Source organism: Arachis hypogaea, chromosome 2 (genome assembly GCF_003086295.3).
Source record: "Arachis hypogaea cultivar Tifrunner chromosome 2, arahy.Tifrunner.gnm2.J5K5, whole genome shotgun sequence".
Taxonomy (NCBI): Eukaryota; Viridiplantae; Streptophyta; class Magnoliopsida; order Fabales; family Fabaceae; genus Arachis; species Arachis hypogaea.
In genome coordinates this window covers 27,322,134-27,336,784 of record NC_092037.1, presented here as the reverse complement: position 1 = coordinate 27,336,784, position 14,651 = coordinate 27,322,134, and the positions used below count along the sequence as shown (strand labels likewise).

Below are 14,651 nucleotides of genomic sequence, written 5' to 3'. Positions count from 1 at the left end.
AGTTTTATTTCCTCACTCGTAGTACCGAACAGACTTAAGCCGGTACTACTGGCTAATTTACCGATACGCGTTTTTACGCAATTTTTCGCAGAAATTACATTTTTCCACTCGAAAAAATTCACAGAATCCAAATCTCACTTTTAAATTTTTAAATTAAGATGTCTAAATTTTTGAACTTATTTCGGACAATTAATTTATTATTTTATTTTAATTAAACAGTTAATAATCTCAGGTTCTTACACCTTATGATTCAATATGCAAATTGAGGATACTAAACAAGGAACTAAAAAAAAGGGAGAGAAAACGGTGATTACCTCTCACACCCGATGACAGTGCCTCCCCACGATGGCTTAATGGTGGTCTCTCACGGGCGAAGATTGCAATCGCTATCTCTCTCACTCACACGTCGCCGATAACACCATGTTCTTCTCTTTGATTGGAGCTCTGTCACATGTCTCTCTTCCTGTTTTTTATCAAAGAGGAAAAAAGAGAGACATAGTGGCTGAAAATGGGATGAGATGAAGAGAAACGACGTCGTTTTGGTTCAAGCCCAATTAATAACCAAAATAACGTCGTTTTGATATGTGCTAATTTGTTGTTTAACGATCCACATGGCAAAACGCTAATGGAAATTGTTAACTAAATGACGGAGGGACAAACGTGATTGATTTTAAATTTTTGAGAGACTAATTTGATTAAAAAAATCATTCGGGGACGAAATTGACACTCGACCCATCTTTCATGAACTAATTTGTCCATTAACCCTATTATTATACATATAGAAGTCATCGTAATATTCTCATCATTAGAATGGTACAACCAGAAGCATGACATTCTGGTGGTGAGGGTGTTACACTTTGAGTTCCTATATAATATTTATGATGCAAAATCTTATGTAGGGTTACCTTTTATGACAAATGGATCATAAAAAAAGGATTTAGATAAGTTTCCTATTGGAGATGGTCTAAGTCTTTAGCTTGTCCAGCGTATCATAGTCAGTAGTGCAAAAAAAAGTCAATTATCCCTATAACAAAAGAATAATGACAGAATACTATATTTTAAAATAGTTATCATTTAGTATATAGTTTGCAAAATATTGGCGGGTAAATAAAATTCTAGTTATCAAATTCGATCTGCATCAGTCGAACTGAAAATTTGGTAATCTAGTCATTAATTCGAGTTAGATAATCATTTGAATTGGTTAAACAATAATCCAATCAAATTTAGTAGAATTTGATAAAAATTAATCAAATTTGACCAAAATCTGTTAAAACGGATCTTATCAAATCCAGTAAAATACAATTAAATTAGAAAATATATTTTTTATTAAATGTATTATATAAATAAATTAAATTATATTTATACATTTAAAAAATATTTTTTAAATATAATATTTTTTATTTTTATGATTATTATTTGTTTATAAATATTTAAAAGTATAATAAATATAAATTTATAAATACTTGAAGAGTATAATAAATATAAACTAATTGATAAGTTATTAAAATTAAAAAATAATAATTAATTTAATATAAAATAAAAAATATATTTATTATAAAAATAATAAAAAAATAAATTAAATTTTATATAATTATTTAATTATAACTGAATTAAATAACTTAATCTATAATTTATCAATTGAATCAATAATCTAATAAATAATAATTTAATAATTTGACTAATTTAATTACAAATAAAGCTCTACATTCAAGTAAAATTTTTATTCAAGTTTATCCAAGTTGTTGTAACAACTTTTTAAATCATGCGCACCTTCTCCTTCTCCTTCTCTGTTGCTTTCTCCTTCTCCGTCTCCTCCTCCTCGTATTTCTTCTTCTTCTTCCAATTTTGTATAGGTTCTTCTTTCCTTCTTCTTCTCCTCCTTCTTCTTCTCCTCATCTTTCTTCTTCTTCTTCTTCCAACAAAGTACACGCAGACTTCTTCCAAATTTGCATACGCAGACTTCTCCTCCTCTTTCTTTAAATTTGCACGCGCAGGTGTTTCTTCTTTCCTTCTTCTTCTCCTCCTCTTTCTTATCCTCCTCTTAAAGATTATCAATTCAATTCAAAATAATTCAATTCAATTCATAATGAACTAAATATGTTATTAAGGTGAAACAATTCTATAGTACTAAATGAATGGAACATTATCCATTATATAAAATAAAATTCAAAACAGCTTTCTGTATAATGAACCAAACACGTTATTGAGCTGAAACAAGTGTATAGTACTAAATAAACGAAACATTATTCATTATATAAAATCAAATTCAAAACAGGTTTCTGCATAATAAGCTGAACACGTTATTAAAGTGAAACAATTGTATAGTACTAAATGAACGGAACACTATCCATTATATAAACTCAAATTCAAAATACCTGTGTCTACAATTATAGAGTATCAATTTAAGTTAATTCAATTCAGAACACCTGCATCCATTCAATTCAAAACAATTCAATTCAATTCATAATGAATTGAACATGTTGTTAAGGTAAAACAATTCTATAGTACTAAATGAACGAAACATTATCCATTATATAAAATCAAATTCAAAACAATTTTCTACATAATAAACTGAACACGTTATTAAGGTAAAATAATTGTATAGTACTAAATGAGCGGAACATTATCCATTATATAAAATCAAATTCAAAACAGGTTTCTGCATAACGAACTGAACACGTTATTAAGGTGAAAGAATTGTATAGTACTAAATGAACAGAACATTATCCATTATATAAAATCAAATTCAAAACACCTGTGTCTACAATTTAGAGATTATCAATTCAACTCAATTCAATTCAATTCAGAACACCTGCGTCAATTCAATTCAATTCAATTCATAATGAACCGAACATGTTATTAAGGTGAAACAATTGTATAATACTAAATTAATGGAACATTATCTATTATATAAAATCAAATTGAAAATAGCTTTCTACATAATATACTGAACACGTTATTAAGGTGAAAAAATTGCATAGTACTAAATGAATGGAACATTATCCATTATTTAAAATCAAATTCAAAACAGGTTTTTGCATAATGAATGAAACACGTAATTGAGGTGAAATAATTGTATAGTACTAAATGAACAGAACATTATCCATTATATAAAATCAACTTCAAAACATTTAGAGATTATCAATTCAATTCGATTTAGAACACCTGACTCAATTCAATTCAATTCAATTTAACAATTACATTCCATTCAATTTGATTGAAAAAATAATCCATTAGCAAAATGTTGGTGTCGTTGGTGATGATGCTAACGAAAGAGGAGGAGGAGGAGGAGGAGGAGGAGGAGGAGAAACAGAAGAAGAATATGTGTGTGCAAAGAAGAAGGAGGAGGAGGAGGTATGCGTGAATTTGAAAGAAAAAGAAGAGAATGTATGCGTACATTTGAAAGAAGAAGAAGAAAAAGCGCGGGGTAGGAAAAGAAAAAAAAATGCATGTAATGACGCTCTTTTAATAAAAATCATTTTTGCTAGTGACTACTTGAAAAAACTTGGATGTATACAGAGTTAGATGGCAAAAGATTCGATGGTCCCAGAACGTTTGGACCATTAAATAGTCCTATAACAAAACATGTTGTTTAAGTTTTTTATAACTGCTAAATAGTCCTTATTTAATTATAAATTAATCATTTATATATTATTTAATTATAAATCTTTTTTATTTTATAAATTATTATTTTATCATTCATTTATCATGTTTATTAATAATAAAAAATTAAAAAAATAACAAATTAGATCATCTATTAATCATAATAAATATTTTGCAATCTTAATCGACCAAATTTTATCATTGATCCGTTACATATGTATTGGATTGGAAAAATTTTGTTTGTTAGAAATTCAATCGATTGGATGCACAAATCAATCGATTGAAATTCAGGTTTTCCAAACTTCAATCGATTGGAATTGATACACAATCGATTGAATTTTACAAGGCATGTAGGGTTTTTCTTATTCAATCAATTGGTCATATTACCCAATCGATTTAAGTCTTCAAAATAATATAGATTTTCACAATTCAATCGATTGAATTGTACAATGCGTTATATGTTACGCTTCTCTAAATTTTTCTGCTCGTGATTATAAATTATTATTTTATTATTATCTATCTTATCTTTAAAATTCTAGCTTCAATTTTTAAGTTTTTATTTTGATTTAGATACTCTAATTTTATCTTTTCTTTAATATTAAGATTATAAATTGGTGAATAATCTATCAACAATTACTCAATCCTACAATTAGAATCGTTTATCAATATGATTGATTATCACTTTTTTTATTGTTTTTGTTCATTGTTTAGCCATCTACTTAATATCAAATTTTTCTTCATTGTTTATCCATCTCTTTAATATCCAATGTTTGTTCATCATTAATTGATAATCACAATTGGCGATAGAGATCCAATCAATTTTTTCACTTTAGTGTTTAGAAAACAATCCATTGTTTTTATTACAAAATCGAGATTAGTGAATATAATCTCTAATCTTGCAATTCGTTGTTTCGATTCTTTATTTATGAAATTGATTCTGTAATGAAAAAATATTTTTTTTATCTCTTAGTAATGTATTTTTTCTGAAATAAAATAAAAAATTATTATTTTTTAAAATCCAATTTTTTAACTTTAATTTCTTAAATACGATTTTTTTTGCAAAGCAAGGCGAATTTCACTTCAAATTCTAAAAAAATGGCTAAATCAAATTATTAAACTTCACAGTAGACGATGACAACCATTATCATCGTGAGTATATGAGAGTACAATAATGGATTTTTTTTTAATTTATAATGAAAAAATTCTAGTTAAATATGGTTTATTCCTATATATCTATGTATTTCTCAAATTACTTTAATAATTTCAATTGATTGAATAAAAAAACCCTACATACCCATGCAAAATTCAATCTATTGGTTTGTGTATCCAATCAACTGAATTTTTAACAAACACGATTTTTTCAATCTAATATGTATATAAACGGATCAATAATAAAATTATGATCGATTAAAATTACAAGATATTTATTACTTCTAATTTGTTATTGTTTTAATTTTTTATTATTAATAAACATATAAAATAATAATTTATAAAATAAAAAATAAATTTTATAATTAATAATATATAAATAATTAATTTATAATTAAAATTAAATAAAAATTATTTAATAGTTATTAAAAAATTTAAAAAAATATGTTTTGATATAATACCATCTAATAATTCAAACATTTTGGGACAATGGAATTCGGTGGCGAGTTAGATTGTGATAACTATGACTCAATCTATTTGTCTTATCCAATAAATAAAATTGAATAGCAGGAAAGAAGACAAAACAACCAAATCATTTCAAGTTACAACAGATTTCACATGTAAAGTGAAACAAGAACAAGTTGGTGCAGCAGCACATGGTGAACCGCATGACTGCGATCACGGTTGGTGCCTCCTGACTCACAGAACTCCTCATTGGGCCACGTGTACGGCCACGATTTCGTATGACACTACGATCGTGCGGAGCACCTTCGCTTAACTTTCTCCGACACAGGCACAACAAAATCGTCAAAAATCCGCTCTCACCGCTTCTTCTTCAGATCTCGCCGCATTTCCTCGTCCGTACAATCGCCGGCAATTTTTTCCGGCAATATTTCGCCGGAAACTTCATCCATTCTCCGCCACCGCTGATCGAGTATCCCCTGAGGGTACGTGCGACTCACACACCTGGTTTGTGTTGCGATCGTGTGAGTTGCTAGGTTTAGGGTTTTACGTTCCTATTTACTGTAAATAGACTAATAGAGTACCAAAAATAGTGTTTGATTAAAACGTGATGATTGGATACGCCTTTTAGTAGCGTCGAAGTTCATCGATTTTCTGTAATTGCATTTTCCTAATCTATCCCGAAAATGCTTGACAGAAGTGATTTTTATCACTGCATGTTGGATTTTTAGTATAAGGAATTGATTTTCATTATTCTTTTTCACTATAAAGAAGTTGATGTTTTTGGTTGTTCATTTTCAGGAATATTGCGTTGCAAAGAGAGTATGGCACACTGGGATTTCTGTGATGTCTTGAAGCGCTTCTTTTGAGTTCAGTGGGAAGTTTCAGTGTACATTTTATTCGTTGTAGAAAAGCCATTATAGCTTTAATTGTGTCAATAAGGAGGAGTTTGCATTGAAGAAGTGACATGGTATGTTTTCTGCTTCTTTATTTGGGGCTTGAGGTTTTGATTTGCATTTGGAAATGAGCATTGTTGTTGTTTTTATTGTTGCTCTCTTTGTCCAGAGATTGAATGCTTACCTACCTCTGCATGCTTCTCTTTTCTATTTGTGGTGCTGAAGCTTTTGATGTTTGAGGTTCAAATGGGTCGTGGTTTTGAGTGCGACAGCTCTACCGGAAAAAAAAGGATTGTGTTATTTAAGCCCATTATAAACGGCTAAAACCTTGTGGTAGAGCTAGATATTGGATGGATGTACTGTTTGATTTCCTATTTGGTATGGTACTTGGAAAACACTAGGAGCTAGGTCAAATTTAGTAAGAAAAGATGTATACTGGTTAGAAAATTTACCAGTATGTTTAACAATACTATATCTAACCTCCACAGTTTATTGTACTTTAATTTAAAATTTTCATGGATTTTTCTAGTTAAACAAGATAGCAAAGCTGTCCCTGTATTTTTTGTTGCATGATTTACTAAGTATTAATTACCAAGTGATCTTTACGCTAGTGGATGATTCACTTTTGTTGTGTATAGGATTTATGATTTTTTTTTTATCACTTGAATATAAGAAATTTGCTTAAAGCAATGCTACAGACTCCGTCATCTAGATGCAAGTGTTTTCATATGATTAGTGTTTTGCACGTTGGAGATGTATCGAGCTCAGATTTATTGAGTGCTAGTCATAATTATGCTGAGCCCATAGAGTACTAGAAATTGGAGTTTTTGCAGCAAACAATCACTATTTTGTTTTCCATGTTTGTTAATAGCACTGTTATTGTATGAATTCTTTCCCTATTATTTATAAGATGCATACTAAAGTTTATTTTATATTTAGTGTAGCCAATATTTTAGGTTAGCAGTTTTCTACATTTTTTTTATTATCGGCATCTTTCTAAAAGGACTTCTTTACAGTCTTTCCCCAATCAAGCATTTTGGATGGCAAAGGATCCTGGAAGTTTGAATGATGGTGACATGACATGTGACGAATCTTCTAGAATTGAGTCCAAGAGATCTCATCAATGGTTCATGGATGGTCCTGAAGTGGATGTATTTCCCAATAAGAAACAGGCAGTAGTGCCCCCAAACAATTTACTGTCAGGAATGCTTAACTCCAATCTTTCTTCATGGGGGAATTCCTCAAGTTTCCAATCCTTAACCGATGATTTCACTGCACAATTGTTTGACCCAGATACGGCTACTACCAATCATGGGGATGCAAATATTTCATCTCTTAGCATGGACAATAAGTCAGGTGGTGAGAGAAAGGATAGCATGAATCCCTTCGGGAGTGGTTCATCATTTGGTTTATCTATGTCCTGTACATTGGATGATCCTCGTTTAGCTTTCAATTATGATGGAATTAGAAAAATTAAAGTTAATGAAGTGAAGGAATCTCATAGTGTCATGTCTGTCCCTGAAAATAATCCCTATGATAAGGGAGTCAGCAGCACCGTGTTAAATCCTCAAGCATACAGCGCTGATGATAATTCCATATCAACGAATCTTGCTTATACCAAAGGGGATGCTAATATAATATCAATGGATGACCCGTACAGCAGGACAGATAACAATTTAATGTCAGTGGTTCAATCTCATAACAAGGGAGGGGATGGCTTATCTATCCATCAAACTTACAAAGATATTTGTAATACAATATCAATGGACCAAGGATTTAGCAAGGTGGATAGCAGCATGACATCTATTGCTCAAGCTTATAAGGCCAATGACAATTCTATGTTAAGAGATTACTTATTCGACAAGGTTGAAAATGGCACCATATCAGCGGGACACCCATATGGCATGGGAGGAAACAACATGCCATTTGTTTCACATTCTTATAATAGTGGGGAGAGCACTATCATATCCTTTGGTGGCTGTGATGATGATGATCCAACTCACTCTGGCCTATTCATTTCCAACTATGACATGTTGACGGGTCAAGCACTTCCACAGAAGTTGGAAGCTGTGAATGAGAAAGAGTTTGTCAGATCTAATTCTAATTTACTTCTAAATACAGCTCAGACATCTGCATCTGAAACTGAAAGTGTTTCCAAGACAAAAGAAGAGATAAAAATGTCTAAGAAAGCTACTTCAAACAACTTCCCTTCAAATGTCAGAAGTTTGCTATCCACTGGCATGCTTGATGGTGTCTCTGTAAAGTATAAGGCTTGGTCGCGGGAGGTAAAATTTAGTATTCATGACTTCATCTTTAACAGTAGCTTATCTGTCATCACATGTCTGGTTCTTCCTATGCTTGTTAGAAGGAGCTTCGAGGAGTTATAAACGGTGCTGGGTATTTATGCAGTTGCCAGTCTTGTAATTTTTCCAAGGTGAGTTTGTCCATTCCTCAATCCTGTTTATAGAGGAGAATCCTTTTTGAGCCAAATTGTTTTATCTGACTTATATTACATTTTCTCAAGGTTATTAATGCATATGAGTTTGAACGACATGCTGGTTGCAAGACAAAACACCCCAATAATCATATTTACTTTGAGAGTGGGAAAACTATATATGGTGTTGTACAAGAGCTCCGGAGCACTCCACAGAATATGTTATTTGATGTTCTTCAGACAGTAACTGGTTCAGCAATCAATCAGAAGTCCTTCCGCATTTGGAAAGGTAGTTTATGTTTACCAGTGACAACTGTGTTCATTATTTACATTTTTGGATGTGGTTTGTTGAAACAGAATGTTCCATCAATGGTCCAATTATCACTTAAGTATTTCTTTCTCCTATACAGAATCCTTTTTGGCTGCGGCTCGGGAACTCCAGCGCATTTGTGGAAAAGGTGAAGTGAAGTAGCTGTTATAAAGGAGCAATTTTGTGTTGTAAGATAGAACCCTCCTTGTTGGGTTCGTAGGCTTTATGTTTCAATACATATTTTCTGGCTGATGGCAAAGCTAACTTAAGTTTTGAATATTTTTTTCCCCATTTGAGTGGAAATCATCAATGGGGAAAATAGAATGCAAATCTGCAAACAAAGTGGAACATATATTTTACAAATTTGAATGTACTGTGGCAGGAGCATTCAGTATATTACAATTCATGAAGAGAAATATATTTTGATATCATGATCTTAATAATGCGGTTAAATACGGTTAATTATCTTCCTGACTTTAGATACGGTTAGACCTACTCCTGTAGATCACAATGGAAATACCAAACAAATAGAAACATACACAGCTGCTTTTGCCCCATATGTTCAATTTTACATGAAAATTGGTAAGACTTTCCTCATGCTTGTTCTTCTAGTGTTGTGATTCCAGCTCTTAAATTACTGATGGCAATGTGGTGGTGATTACAATGTTCCTTTTTGGTGTTGGCTTCCTCTGTAACTTGTTTAGCTGGCAATACAGGTTCATTACTTGGTGGCTTGTAATCTTTGCTTTTACCCCACACTACAAGGTACAGGCCCAAAACAATGACAATGGCACCAATCAACCTGTAAAATTTGCCAGATTCAGCTACTTGCTTTCGATTGAATTCTTTCTAATGGACTCTAAATTGTACACTGCTAACTAACATTCTCAACAATGTGGGGTTGTTGTGAATAGGAATGTGAGTTAGCCCTGTGTACCATACAAGCTGAATACATTTTTTTATCTTATTCCTCTTAGGCATTTGATTAATTAGTACTTGATTTTAGTAATTACCTGCCAAGAAATAGTTTCTCTGCTAGAATGAGGGAGCCCATAATAGCAACAATTACCATGCAGAGGGGATTAAATGCTGTTACAAAGACTGGGCCTCTTGTTTTCAACACCAATCCTTGCATGTAATAAGCCAGTCCTGAACACACTATGCCCTGTAACTCAATTAGTTCCTTTTAGAATGAGAAATGTGATTACTTGGATTTGTTAATTCTTAATCTCTACTGAAATTATTGGATAATATTTTAATTCATTTAACAATCAAAGGGTATTATTGTTATTAGTGGTCTAGTTGGATGGGCTTACACTGTAGACAACAGCAAGCAATTTCATATCCCATTTCAGATACCAAACAGAAGGGTTGGCTCTTTCCATAATCATAGCAACTGCAGCACCTTCAGCTGCTCCCAAAATGCATATCCAAGCTGTAAGAGAGAGCTCAGCAGGGTAGGCTTCAAGGGTTATAGTCTGCACAAAGAAATGAAATTCTGTTACTAATTTCATAAAAAGTGGATTCCTCAAAAAAAAATTCATTTATTACTATTATACATAAAAAGAATGGAGAATATTGAGTTTAATTTTGATGTATAGATAATGTAAAATATTTTACACAGTCCTCCAATTATATTCGTTCTTCTGAATAACATTTCATGCATTTAATATAAAAATTAGTTATTTTTGCTAATATGATGTTACATAATTGGATGCACGTGTATTTAAAACTGTTTCACACTGATAACACATCAAAATTAAATTCATATTTTATATTACTGTTAATAAATAATGAGTGGATAAAATTAACTCACTTGGAGGATCACAAAACAGGCCCAACTAAAACAGCCTATTGTGATCATAATAAACCCTTTTATTGCATGTTGAGTATTTTCATCAGCATCGTGATGAAGATTGTGGTTACTGCCTCCATGTCTTCCAAAAAGCTCAATAATTGGCCCTTTCAACAGTGTCATCACCATGGCACCAGAAACTGTTGCTAGAGTTCCAACCACCTTTGCTATGCTACGAATACTTTTTATTTTAATCTTCTCTAGTCTGGCCACAACCATACATAATTCATTAAAAGATGTCATACATATAGTGACAATTTCGTCCATACAACTAAGCCAATAAAACATATAGTGTCGATACGAATATGTGTAAGAGGTATGACAATTTTAGAAATAAAAGGGTACGAGTACATCAGTATATATATATAAGTAAATTTTATAAATTTTTAAAATAAATGGTATTTTTTAATTAATAAAATATATTTTACATCAAATTTAATAGATCTTCAATTAAAAAATAAATATTTAAATAGTTTAAATAATTAATTTAATGTCTTAAATTGTACATCTAAATTATTTTAAAATAAAATAAGTAAAAATAAATAAAATTTATTCAAAATGACATCATTTTAAACTAAATGAACGAAAAAATATAGCTAGTCATACCCAATAGATACCTAAAGCATATTTGTTATGTAAAACAAAATTTTATTTTGTTAATTACCTATTTAGACATATACTTAAGCGTACCCAACGCGTATCCGAGGCCGGTACGACCGTACGAGTACGAGGGCAAAAGTGCCATGCAACATGGCCTTTAGCTTTAGTTGGACATAGTGATGGTGGTCCACTAAAATATAATACTACATATTTGGACTGAAAAAAAAAAATAGAAAACACTTGAAATTTTTGGGAAAAGCAGTCTCATATTTTATTTTATTTTATTTTTTTGGAGTTTGTTGGTTCATGTTTTCTTTTTTCTTTTTTTCTTGGAGAATATAAGGAAACTAATATTTGTAATGAAAAGAATAGAAAATTAACTAGTATTAATTCAAATACAAAGTAAAAATAAGAAAAAAAAATGTTACCTAACATTTCTCTTGTTTGTTAAAGAAAAAACAGAAAAAAAGATAATAATTAGATATTTTGAATTTTTTAAAAAAACAAATAGGGACATCCTTCACAAAAAGTACAAAGAAGTAATAGCACACCAAAAACAAATACAAATAAGTAGTAGAAGATAAAGAACCCATCTCCCTAAAAAAAAGGGATCAATACACGTTTATTTTATTTACCTTCTTACCCTTGCACATTTATAAAAATTTCGCTCAACACTATATATAGTTTATTTAGATTCTTCTTATCAATTATATATATACATTAAAAAAAATAAAATGTCTATATACGACTAATGAATCCAAAAATATTTCTAATGTGATTATTAGGGTCTTTGATTGTAATTTAAATATATATTACATTTTAAACAAACAAAAAAAATGGTTTCCACTTTTACTTTTAAATAAGTATTAATCCCACAAGTAAAAGCAATAACAACCCCACTCATTAGCAATAATGCTATTTGAACCTATTTTAATTGTGTATTCCTATCTTTTTCATACACTAAAATATAGGTCCCATTAATGTGGTCTATTTCTTTTTCTTTTTTTTCCCACACAAAATCTTTTTTTTTATCCCAAAATGGGTTTCAATATCAGATCATTATTTATTTATTTCTCCTATTAATACACCATTTCTTATAACAGGTCATGTGCTAGTACGTTTGTTATCATTTAATTTCCCATATATATCCTTCTTGTATAGAAAAGGCATAACCTACTTATTAACTCTTTAGCCCTATAGAGAGAATTATACATATTTGGGGATAGCTGAAATATTCATACCAAAAACTGAAAAAAGAATATAGATAGCTGAAAGCCTGAAATGTTATTTATTGGATTTAACCTTTATATCAACTTGTCAAGCAAGACCAAAAGTTATGTGTAATTAGTTTTAGTATCTGAAAAACTCATGGGTGGAACATTGGAATCTCTCCCATGCAAACAAATAATTAAAGTTTCATTGATTTTAGAAAAAGTATATGTTTAGGCATGACATATGTCAAACATTAATTAGCATGCTAATATAGAATAAGGAATCTTCAATTCCGAACCAATAAAACTATTCTCTAGAGGCTTATTTATTAATTAATTTAATTACCTAAGAATGCAAGCCATGAAGAAGGTAATGGCAGGAAGCATGTTGGTCATGGCAGCAGCAAAAGTTGCTGTTGTGTACTTCATCCCCAAAAAATACAAGTTCTGATCAATAACTGGCCTGTTATCAAAATAATTAACAAATAAAAATATCGATAATAATATTACATGAGAGAAACTAAAATCTAAATAAATAAATAAATAAAGATTGTGTTGTTTATGGAGGAAATTAAACTAAAATTACTCTAGGATGCTGAGTGCCACTATCTTTATGAAGATTGAAAATGTCAATTTAGGCCTCACTTTCCTGTTTAAAAAAAAAAGAAAATATTTAAATATTATCAGATTAAGACAAACTTGAAATAAAAATTATTAGAAAATATTAAGATATTGAAAATGGTGAATGAGTACTTGTCAAGGAAAAGAGCAAAAGGAGCTATGGCGAAGAAGGCGACGAGGTGGCGATAGACGACGAGGACGTAGTTGCTCATCCCTTTGTTCATAGCAGCTTTGGATAGAACATCCATGCCTGCAAATCCAAACTGAAGAAAAGTAACAGCTATGAATGGCTTTGACCTTTCGTACCAATTACTTCTACTCTCCATGATGAACAACAACAACTCAGCTGCGCCACAACAACAATAACAATATAATGAAGATATCACAACATACATTCATATTCATAATGCTTACTTATTATATACAAGTTGAGGGTGACGTACCAATATCAGTGCTCAGTTATTTGACGTGTTTCATCACTTTTACCCCTAAATAAGGCCTGAGTTTTTGTCTTCTCATCTTTACGCAAAATTATATATATTCAATATATATCTTATATATAATTTGATGATTGATTTGATTTTTTATATATTCTTAGTATGTTCAAAAAATTTAACGGAAAAAAAACTTAAATCTTAAGTATAAAAATAGAAATAAGTTAGGTGGACTATTAGGAATCTAAATCTGTGTTTGATTTGGCGTAATATATTATAAGTAGAAAATTTTTGGGAACAATAATATTTAGTATTTTTGGTTATTATCTAATCGGTGTAAATATTAAATTATTTTTAACAAATAAATTTTATTAATTTATATATACAAATTCTAAACAAAATATAAATATAAACTATATTAATTTATGTATATAAAATTTTGATAAATATAGATATAAATTATATATTTTTTGTGTATAAATTTTTTTTAAATATAAGTGTAAATTATTATTAATCAAATATTAATAAAAAATAATAATATTTAGTGATTATGTAGTATTATTATTATAAGATAAATCTAAATTTATTAATACGTCAGACTTACACTTAAGAATAATTTAATAATTTACTTGTCAGATCTGAATAAATTTATTAAGATATAAATAAATATATATAAATAAATTTTATATAATTAAAAAAATTAAAAAGTATATATAAAATATTTTAAAATTTTAAATATTGTTGTAGATATCGATCTCATTTAGGTAGTCTTCTTTATGAAAAAGATAGCAGCTTCTTTTAGAAAATAGTTTTATTAAAAAAATTACAATTTCTTTTAACATACTTCAAATCAAATTAGACTAGTTAGTACTTAAAAAGTTAAAATATAACAAATAATATATCAAACTAATTAATTACATTATAAGTCTAAACTAATAAATTTTCTAAGTTTTGATTTATTAGAGTGTAAAAGATTACTCCATGTCTAAAATGTTATAGATTTTGATTCTTGTGGTGGACGAAGGAATTAGTGTTGTTATGATGGGTAACCAAAGATTAATAGGCTGGATTCGCTG

The 14,651-nt window shown here is 29.8% G+C and overlaps 2 protein-coding genes across 8 annotated transcripts; one reads left to right on the top strand and one right to left on the bottom strand.

Moving 5' to 3' along the window:
* The first annotated feature begins 5,235 nt into the window (after positions 1-5,235).
* Positions 5,236-9,282, top strand: LOC112742072 (uncharacterized). Of its 6 annotated transcripts, none has more exons than XM_025791295.3 (6): positions 5,236-5,699; positions 6,016-6,184; positions 7,127-8,395; positions 8,476-8,544; positions 8,635-8,833; positions 8,955-9,282. In XM_025791295.3, the coding sequence occupies exons 2-6, from the start codon at positions 6,182-6,184 to the stop codon at positions 9,014-9,016; spliced, it is 1,602 nt and encodes a 533-aa protein (XP_025647080.1). In that variant the 5' UTR covers positions 5,236-5,699; positions 6,016-6,181; the 3' UTR covers positions 9,017-9,282. The 6 variants fall into 6 exon arrangements, with proteins under 6 accessions (XP_025647080.1, XP_025647087.1, XP_025647101.1 ...); XM_025791302.3 differs by having other exon boundaries at positions 5,333-5,738; XM_025791316.3 differs by having other exon boundaries at positions 5,338-5,699; positions 8,479-8,544.
* Positions 9,187-13,873, bottom strand: LOC112742093 (WAT1-related protein At2g37460). 2 transcript variants are annotated; one of them, XM_025791333.3, is made up of 8 exons: positions 13,585-13,873; positions 13,274-13,487; positions 13,107-13,169; positions 12,867-12,983; positions 10,671-10,914; positions 10,171-10,332; positions 9,868-10,019; positions 9,187-9,656 (listed from the first exon to the last, which is right to left on the bottom strand). In XM_025791333.3, the coding sequence occupies exons 2-8, from the start codon at positions 13,465-13,467 to the stop codon at positions 9,449-9,451; spliced, it is 1,140 nt and encodes a 379-aa protein (XP_025647118.1). In that variant the 5' UTR covers positions 13,468-13,487; positions 13,585-13,873; the 3' UTR covers positions 9,187-9,448. The 2 variants fall into 2 exon arrangements, with proteins under 2 accessions (XP_025647118.1, XP_025647113.2); XM_025791328.3 differs by lacking the exon at positions 13,585-13,873 and having other exon boundaries at positions 13,274-13,542.
* Positions 13,874-14,651: the final 778 nt, after the last annotated feature.

What these genes read in the sequence shown, in the direction of transcription:
- LOC112742072 (XM_025791295.3), top strand. An exon ending in ATAAGGCTTGGTCGCGGGAG is followed by an intron (nt 8,396 to 8,475) that starts GTAAAATTTAGT and finishes TATGCTTGTTAG; the next exon opens with AAGGAGCTTCGAGGAGTTAT. An exon ending in GTCCTTCCGCATTTGGAAAG is followed by an intron (nt 8,834 to 8,954) that starts GTAGTTTATGTT and finishes TCTCCTATACAG; the next exon opens with AATCCTTTTTGGCTGCGGCT.
- LOC112742093 (XM_025791328.3), bottom strand. Translation starts at nt 13,536, where the DNA reads ATGTATGTTGTGATATCTTCATTATATTGTTATTGTTGTTGTGGCGCA. An exon ending in GTGGCACTCAGCATCCTAGA is followed by an intron (nt 12,984 to 13,106) that starts GTAATTTTAGTT and finishes TTTTGATAACAG; the next exon opens with GCCAGTTATTGATCAGAACT. An exon ending in TTCATGGCTTGCATTCTTAG is followed by an intron (nt 10,915 to 12,866) that starts GTAATTAAATTA and finishes GGTTGTGGCCAG; the next exon opens with ACTAGAGAAGATTAAAATAA.